At 45.4% G+C, this 9,289-nt stretch overlaps 1 protein-coding gene across 3 annotated transcripts in view; it reads left to right on the top strand.

Moving 5' to 3' along the window:
- The first annotated feature begins 3,216 nt into the window (after positions 1–3,216).
- The window catches only part of LOC122539768 (sickle tail protein homolog), an 18,605-nt gene continuing 12,532 nt past the window's right edge, over positions 3,217–9,289 (top strand). For all 3 annotated transcript variants that reach the window (XM_043674813.1, XM_043674815.1, XM_043674814.1), the window contains exons 1-2: positions 3,217–3,686; positions 6,248–7,792. In XM_043674813.1, coding sequence (XP_043530748.1) covers positions 3,522–3,686; positions 6,248–7,792 — 1,710 coding nt within the window. In that variant the 5' untranslated portion in view covers positions 3,217–3,521. The remainder of the gene's footprint in view (positions 3,687–6,247; positions 7,793–9,289) is intronic.

The following is a 9,289-nucleotide window of genomic DNA, read 5'->3' as shown; positions in this document are numbered from 1 at the left end:
CTGTGCTCTTCCAGCACCACTAATCCAAAATCCAACATCATCTTCAGTCAGGCTTGAAAATTGGCAGGAAACTGCCTGATTGGGCTTCCTCCCCGTCCTGTCCTCTGGAACTAATCAGCAATGTGTAAAACTGGGAGGGGCATGAGCCTGCCCACTTGATGGCACAGCATGTTGCCATGCCAATATGGCACCACAATCCCATACCATCGGATTCCAAATGGAGATGTTTCCCATCACCTTGCTGAGTTGTTTTGTTTTCTTGCCCTCTCTGACTGTACCTCTGCTACCTTTTCACTACATCCAACAATCTTTCACTAGCCTTTTCCTTTATTCCCAAGGCTCTGGTATAAACCTGTTCTGTCTGTATTTGATGTGTGTGCCCTGTCCACACACTAATCGCTGTTAATAGATGTCGAGGTTATGTAACACTTGCTTGGCTTAGAATTAAGAGCAGCTCCACTGGAGGTGGTTCGGTGGAACTGAAGTTTATGTGAAGTGGTTCCCATGACATTCGTTACCAAGAGAAGCTTGGCTTCACAAACTTCATCAGTCACTTCGGCCAATCACAATAGTTTGATCAATGGAGTCTCCCTCTCGGTTTCTCTTGGTTGGGCTTTTAATCAACTCGAATGTCCAATCCTGTAACGGGGGAGGGATTAATACCTGACCATGTTGAGTGAAAGTGCATTTCTCCCGGGAAGGGAATTTGGGCTTGATCACTTGTCAGTCTAACTCCTGGGCTCGCTGGGGGCAGGTCAATGTTTCTAATCCACTGTGAACCCAGAGGCTGGCAACTTTGGAAGCAGACTGTGGGTGTAATAATGATGGGGCGAGCACCCCCTCGCTGTCGCCAATCCCTATACCTTCCCCATCTGCCCGATGGGTCCCAGTGAATGGAAATACCCCCCCCCCCCCACTTCTCCTTACTTTCAATCTGAGGTCTATTCTCCTGATGGTGCCTCTGTCTGGCTGTGTCTCCAGCAGCTGGTGACAACTCCAACACCCCCCCACCCCCCCACCAAATTGCACTTGGTCAGGTTGGACGCAGGATTGGTGCCTTGTTAGGAATTGGGGTCCCAACACCTGGCCATTAATAGCCTGGTGAGCATAGAACAGATTAGGGGTCCCTATGAACAGCCCTGGGTAGGTTTGTCCTGTGGGGAGGACACTGCTGGCATTAACTTCAGTCCAGTGACCCCCAGCTGACTAGTATGGAGCTGATAGGGAACCCCCCTTCACCAATTACTGTACACCCAGAGACTGCACTGCTATAACTGACTGACTGGGATTCATATTGCACACCCTCCAGCCAGTGCTAAAGGAATAATGCCACTGTTATCAGGAGACCCTGCTGCAGATTCAATTGGGAGTTCAGACTGTGAATTCAACAACCAATTCCCATCTCCAGCTGTAGGTTATTGTCCAACACAGTGTCAATATTCACTGCACTTAAAATTGAGAATTTCAGAAAACAGTTTGAAAAGTTTACTGTTATTTTCTGAAAGTTGTAAGGGTTGTTGATTTTGTCAGTGACTAATTCATTGAGAACTGGATAGCTTTCTCTCATGTTCATTTCCATGAATATACAGCATAGGAACACCCCGTTCTAGCACAGTTACATGCATCAATCTAGTCCTTCAAATGTCCAGTCGAGTTGTGATGTTTGCTGCCACAGAGGGATGTGAGCTAAATAATGGCACTTTGGCTATCGCTGTCCTAATGGAGTAAGACACCCCACAGTGCCTTACAGGAGAGCAGTTTGGCATTGAGTCATGTGGAGAACTTGAGTATTTTACAGAGATGGGGAGGGGGTGAAGCCTTGGCAAGATTTGATGTAATACAACACGGTCCTGCAGTGAGGATTAATTAATAGACCGAACATAAGAGCAGGACTAACTGGGGGTCAGGCTGTGACTGTGGGCTGCCTCAGGGGTCAGTGCCCGGACCCAGCTGCTCTCCCTCTGTACCAACAATCTGGATGAAACTAAATACAACGTTCTTTCAAGTTTGTGGATGACACAAAAGTAGATGGGAATGTGAGTTGTGAGGAGATGCACAGAGAACATTCAAGAGGATTTAGACCGAGTGAGTGAGTGAAAAAGAACATGATAGATGTACACAGGCTCCTTTGGTGGACAGCAAGACGGAAATACGTGAAGTTATTGACTTTTGTCGGAAAGAGTATTTCCTAAATGGTGCGAGATTGGGAATTATTAATGCCAAAGGGACTTGGGTGTCTCTGTTCTGAGTCACTAAAAGCTAACAAGCAGCTGCAGTAACAGTGGGGAAGGCAGATGGTCTGTTGGCTTTTATTACAGATGAGTACAAGAGAAAAGGTATCTCACTGCAAAAGTATAGAGACAGCACCTGGCATACTGTGTACAGCTTGGTCGCATCGCCAGGAGTGAGTAAAGGTTTATAACATCATGAGGGGCATGGATAGAATCAATAGACAAGGTCTTTTCCCTGGGTTGGGGGAGTCCAGTACGAGAGTTTAGGGTGAGAGTGGAAAATTTTAAAAGGGACCTGAGCTGCAACTTTTTCACACAGAGGGTGGTGCATGTATAGAATGAGCTGCCGGAGGAAGTGGCGGAGGCTGGTACAATTACAACATTTAAAAGGCATCTGGATGGGTATATGAATAGGAAGGATTTGGAGGGATATGGGCTGGGTGCTAGCAGGTGGGACTAGATTAGGTTGGGATATCTGGTCGGCATGGACGAGTTGGACCGAAGGGCCTGTTTCTATGACTCCATGATATACCTGCCATACTGGGAATGCAGCAGCAATTTGTGAGTTGCGGGCATTTCTCTAATGAGAAGTGATTGAGGAGACTCCACCTGTAAGCTCTAGAGGTTAGAAGAATAAGTGGTGATCCAGATGTAAGCTTTGCACTGGAGCTCAACAGTAGAGATGCAGGAAGAGTGTTTCCTGTCGATTGGATGGTAGGAGATGCATAGTTTCAGAATTAGGGGTAAACTATTTAAAACCGAGATGAGGAGAAGTTTCTTCATTCAGAAGGACTTGAATCTTTGGGATTGCCTAACCCCAGCAGTTGTGAAGGCTTAACCACTGCAGATGTTCAGAATTGATTTGTAAATAATTATGGTGGCAAGGAATAGGATGGGTCAGTGCAAGAATATAGTTTGAGGTAGAAGGTCAGCCATGAACAGGAGCGTAGGCTCAAGGGGCCGAATGGCTTCCTCCTGCTTCCATTTCCCATATTCCTATGATTTGAAAACAAGAGCAATAATTTTAAACATTGAGTCAAATTGCTGTCCGGAGTGCTGCTTTGTGTTGGTAAGTGCAGGAGGGACCTGGGAAAATGGGAATAATCTGAAATTATCAGCTCCTCAAACCTGGCGATAAATCTTTGTGTCCCTCCTAAGGCAAAGTCCCACTGAAATGCCACCTCCTCTCCCCGTGTTTTGAAGTTCACTGTCTAATCCCCACAAGATCCCCAGGATGGAGTTGCTCTGGGCTAGAGGCAGGGCTGAACCATCTGGGAGTCTGCTGCTGGAATGTGCAGGACTCCCAGCAGATTCTCCTCACAGCCAGCAGGCAGTGTTCAATCTGAAGGCAATAATCCTGCAAACATGTCCCATCAGGGTTCAGGTGGCATCCCATATCCAGAAGAAACTGAAGCCTCAGAGGATATCCTTCCTGGTAACCTGGCTACAGAGTGGGTAAGTAACGAGGAAGCGTTGCCGATGGGTGGGAGTGTTTCTCAGCTGGACTGGTTAAGCAAGAGAGTGGCAGCTATCTTTGTTTTGAAATAATCACTCCAGCTGTGAAATGGCTGATTGTTAGGTTTGAGTAACACTAACGTTGGAGAATTGGATTGCGGGCAGTTTTAGGCACAAACTACAAGAGAAAATTAAAAAATACTGGAGAATAGAAATCTGTAATTACAGGCCATTAAATTTCAAAAAAAAATTCGGTCAACGTCTCCAATAAAACTTGCGTTTGGAATAATCAAACTGTTTCGGACCTGGGGATGGATGTGGATGTGGCATGTACTAATGGTTTGGGATATTGACTAGATTAGGTGATAGTCCATGGATCAGCTGTGGATTGTGTTGAGTCAGACTAAAGTTTCCCTAGGGTTGTTCTCTCATTAGAGACAGATTATTGGCAGGTGGTTTAACCTGAGGGTCACTACACCTTGGGACAGGGGAAGTGTCCATCATGGTAACCACAGCTGGTGCAGGAATTGAACCTCCGCTGTTGTATCTGCATCACAGCACTCCATCCAACCAAGCTAAACCAACCCCCACTGAGCAAGACATAGACAGACTCCAGCTGCAAACAGTTGGCAACTTTAATCACACCTCCCCAACAGAGAGGCCATTATACCAAAACACTGAGATCTTGTCATGTGCAGCAAACAGGTTCATGTGTCTGGGGAATGCATTGGTGCATGTGTGGGCAATGTGCCCAGTGCACATGACTCGACACACTGTTTCAGGAAAGAGCCAAGGCATTTTTCTGAATGGAGCAGATCACCATTTCAGATCTGAACCTCTGTCCAAAAGCGACTGGATTCATGTTTTGACTCAAAGAATTGCCCTCTAGCACTTCCTGTCCAACAAAATAATCATTGGATTGTGAGACATCCCCCATTAGAATATTTTCAACCTATTGTGATGAATAGAAATTGTTTCAAATCGCAGAGAATTGTTCCAGCCTGGAAGGTGGCCATTCAGGCACTATGTCTGTATTCTAACCCTGTCATCTACCTTGAAAATCAATTCAAATCACAGAAACAATTTAACTTGCACATTATTCCACTTGGAAAAATTAAAATTAATGTTGAGAATCCTTCACAATCTCCAGTCCAATCCATTGTTAGAATCATGCAGCCCATCGGCCCATCAAGTCTGCACTGACTTGGTTTAATCTCACCTGATTTTCTCTATTTGTATTTGCCATGATAATGATGGCGTTATGTGAAACGTGCATTTCCCTTAAGGGTCACACTCCCCTTCCCTGTAACTCACTTAATGGGTGACATCCACTTCCATAGCCCAATGCATCCTCCGGATGGCCAGTAACAAGAGAAACTTTTGCAGATTTCCTTAAAATCCTCTGATGCTACGTGTGTCTCATGTAAATCTCTGACGCATTTCCAGATAAGCAGTTAGGAAGCATTTCAAATCTATCGTGAAATTCTCAGAAAATAACAATGATTTACATTCATGTAGCACCTTGGCAGAGCATCCCTTAGGTGCTTCCCGAGAGCAAAATGCAACACCAAATTCTCAGAAGGAGTTAAAGGTCAATTGGCCCAAAACTTGATCAATTGGCTAGGTTTTAAAGGGACATCTTAGAAAGAGAAAGAGAGGTATAGAGACGGAGAGGTTTAGAAAGAAAATCCCAGAATTCAAGATCCAGGCAGCTGAAGGCACAGCCACTGCAGAAAGAGAGGCCAGAATTGGGGAGGTGCACAAAGATTATGGAATAGAGGGTAGAGAACTGGGGAAAGCAGTGATGACCTGTACCCCACAAAACCAGACATTGAGATTGGAGTTCAGAAACAATAACACAACCTCCAAGCTGTCCACTCTAGCTTGAATGGAGGTAAGCGAGAAAACAGGAGCTCTCCAGGGGGAGGGTGGCTTTGAAGTTGAGCCTCCATTTTAGGTCGAGTTTGGTGCTTAACCCCTGCAGGCTGTAGTTCTCAAACCTCGAGAAAACCCTTCGAGGGAGAAATCGAGCCCTGCTTGTGAAGAATAACTTTCTGCGGATCCCACTCAGCTCCTCCACAACGTCAGGGAGCCCCCTTCCCTGGACCTCTGGGAACAATGTTTAATCCATGTAGCAATCCCCCTCTCCCTCGATACCAGATTCTGCTCCGATCAGTTCAACATGATCCATCAGGACATTTTATAGGGAAGGAAAAAGCAAGAGAAGGGGGAAAACTAAATCCCTTTCACTACCACGTCAGCTGATTTATCTGCCTTCCAATTACCAGTTTGGAATTGTTTATGTGTTTTGTAAGATTTTGCTACATTATTCCACACTTTCACCCAGTTAATTTCACTGGATTTTCTTTTGGTTTGTGCATTTCTTTCTCTGTTTGTTGTATATCAGATTTTTGTGCCTGTTCATTTGAAGATATTTGAGATCTGATTACCTGCAGATTTCAATTCACAGCTGTGAGTGCAGAAGCTCAGGATAATTACTTGGAATTAATGATTCACCATTCATTTATTTCTTTGTGTGTTATCCACGTTTGCATCTGTAGGAAATAGATGTCCCATGTTCCCCAAGTCCAGTAAAGCTCCCTCAGATTGTGTTTACTGAGCTGACATCTGGGTCTTGTACTCCTACTGTTGAAGTCATGGAGCAAGAGGGAACAGCACCAACTGCCACACACGACAGCAACATGGAGAACGGAGAAACAGCTGGAAGGGGCCTGGGCTCTGTCTCACTGCAGGGTCAACTTACTGTGCCCAGCTCCGAGGCCTGGGCACAGTTTGTGCCGTCTGCGATCGTGTTGGAAGAGTTCATGATGATTGAAGCTGCCCTAAAGCAGTCTGACCAGACTCGATCCCAGTCCCCTCCTCCCGACCGGGAAAACCCCAAGGCAAAAGAAATCCTGGAAGAGATTCTCGAAAACCCTGCAGCCGAGATTTCCACTGGGGAAGCACCTTGCATTGAAGATGCTGCAGAAAATGTAGCTTTTATGATAACAGAAAACCAGATCCAGGCCTTATCCCAAAGGGAAGTCCAGGAAATTGTTAGTGAGAAAGGTGAGGATATACACACCTGGAGTGTTTCCTCAGTGAAGGAAGACCTCTCCGGAGATCCCTCTCTAGATCCCTCAGAAGGTCTATCCAACGGAAAAGGCCCCCTTGTCTCTTTGGACAGTAAACCAGTTGTTGTCATATTTGAAGAACCCATGGACATCAAAACAGCTTACAAAAGGTTGTCAACGGTATTCGAAGAGTATGATGAAGAATTTCAAACAATGTTGGGAGAAAAAGCTTCCAGTCAACAAGCACAAACAATCCCATTTGAAGAGCAAATGGCAACATTGATGTTGTCTGCTGTTTCTGAGGGAGTCAATGAGCCTTCCAAGGAAGACTGCACATCAGTGAGTGAGTCAGAAGGAGATCTGAAACATGGTGATGACACAGCTTCAGATGAGAAAGCTTTGCATCCCATTCCAAATGTTACATCCCCAGAGACTGGAAATGACAACTCAAAGAATGTTAAGATTCGGTTTCCCAAGCAACGGCTGAACGCATTGACAAAAGCCATTGAGTCAGGATCAAAAACTGGACGGAAAATCTTGCAAGTAGTTGTTTACGAAGAGGAGGAGAAGATAAACAAAGTAACAGGTGAAAGGCAAACGGAGGTGAAAAAATATGAACTCAACCAGATCGAGCAGAGCCAGGGTAGGACTTCGAAAACACAAAACACAAGCACAGGCTATTCCAGGTCAGAGGAAATCAAGAACAGCACGTACAAAACAATGGACAGTCTGGAGGAGACCATCAGAGAATTGGAATCCACCATCACCCAAATCAGCCAACACCCAAGCAGTGAGTTCACATTTGCCAAAGAATGTTTCACTGTCCCCGACGTCAGTGAGCCCGGTGGAGAGCAGGTGGAAGAGCCCGGTGAAGAGCAGTGTCCTGCTGCTTGCCAGCCTGATGTCGAAAAGGAAGATGATGTGCCAATCCTGATGGACCAACCGTCCAGCTCGCTAACGAGCCTGTCTCCAAGTTTGAAAGTCAAGCCAGCCCTACTCCCAAAGCCCCAGCTCCCACCAACAGAAGCAAAGGTTCCATTTTTGTATCTTTACCTTGCAGACTTTGCCCACTGCTTCCTCTAGGCCTCACCCTTAGCTTGATCTCCTCTTGTTGGCTCCTGGCTGTTTGACCCACGCACACGGTCGTTCACTTCACCGTGAATCCTACTGTGATCCACTGCTCACATTTCTTACACTGTCTACTCTGCCTGCGAAGCTCAAATGACTTTCTTTTTCTCAATTTAGATTTACTTTCTATCTGACTCCTTCAGAATCCTGTATGTGTCATGGGGTGATGATGATCATTAAACTGATTCCTCGCTTAATCCTAGATCTGTCTGAATCTGTTCACTTTCACTGATGCTTTTGTAAGGCTGATTAAAAGTGTCTTCTTGGGTGCTGCTAATCTTTTTAAAGTTGCATTTCTCAGGGTCTTTGAATTGATTGCTCTCCTGGTCTGGCAGTTTATTCTTGCTGCAGTTGAAAGGGGCTTTGCCTTTCTGGGGATGGATCAAATCGATTACATCTTTTTGAGGGAAATAAGCATCATCATTTACATCATCTGGGATAAAACAATGAGATGTTGTTGCAAGTTTGGGTTATAGATCCTAACAATTACAGAAACAATGGAGGCAACGCCCCTTTAACACTGAAAACTGCAGCAGGACAGAGACAATAATGCAGAAATGACCAAACATTCCCAGGTTCCAGCTGCTAAATGAGGTGCTGTTTGTGGCTTACCACACTGCTGTTTCTGGTCTTTATTAAATCTCAGAAAGGGAAGAATTGCTGCATGTCATTCCTATGTCATTTCTGCATCCACTCCCTCTGATTGGAAGAAAATGTGTCTTGGTGTACAATTATTTTCTGAATTTCTCAACCCTTTAGTCTTTGAGAGATTAATTACAGTCTGTTCTTCAAAGGCGTGTGTAGGCTTTGACTTGCGAGATTAGAACTTGTTAGGTCAATCTCTTAAACAGCTGTTTGAAAAGTAACTTGTCGATAACTACATAACCCTGTGCTTAATCTTGGGTGATGGTGAGGAGTGGGACATCTTGGTGCTCAGCATCCAATGAGAAACAAGATTCGATCATTCCTTGGGTCTGGGGTCTTTTTACGGACATTTCAGATTCTAATTCCGGTCTCTCACTCTCTCACTCTCACACTCTCACACTCTCTCACTCTCACACTCTCACACTCTCACACTCTCACACTCTCTCACTCTCTCACTCTCACACTCTCACACTCTCTCACTCTCACACTCTCACACTCTCTCACTCTCACACTCTCTCACTCTCTCACTCTCACACTCTCACACTCTCTCACTCTCACACTCTCACACTCTCTCACTCTCACACTCTCTCACTCTCTCACTCTCACACTCTCACACTCTCTCACTCTCACACTCTCACACTCTCTCACTCTCACACTCTCTCACTCTCTCACTCTCACACTCTCACACTCTCTCACTCTCACACTCTCACACTCTCTCACTCTCACACTCTCTCACTCTCTCACTCTCACACTCTC

Source organism: Chiloscyllium plagiosum, chromosome 33 (genome assembly GCF_004010195.1).
Source record: "Chiloscyllium plagiosum isolate BGI_BamShark_2017 chromosome 33, ASM401019v2, whole genome shotgun sequence".
Classification (NCBI taxonomy): Eukaryota; Metazoa; Chordata; class Chondrichthyes; order Orectolobiformes; family Hemiscylliidae; genus Chiloscyllium; species Chiloscyllium plagiosum.
The sequence above is the reverse complement of the archived record's forward strand: the minus strand, read 5'-3'. Positions and strand labels throughout refer to the sequence as shown.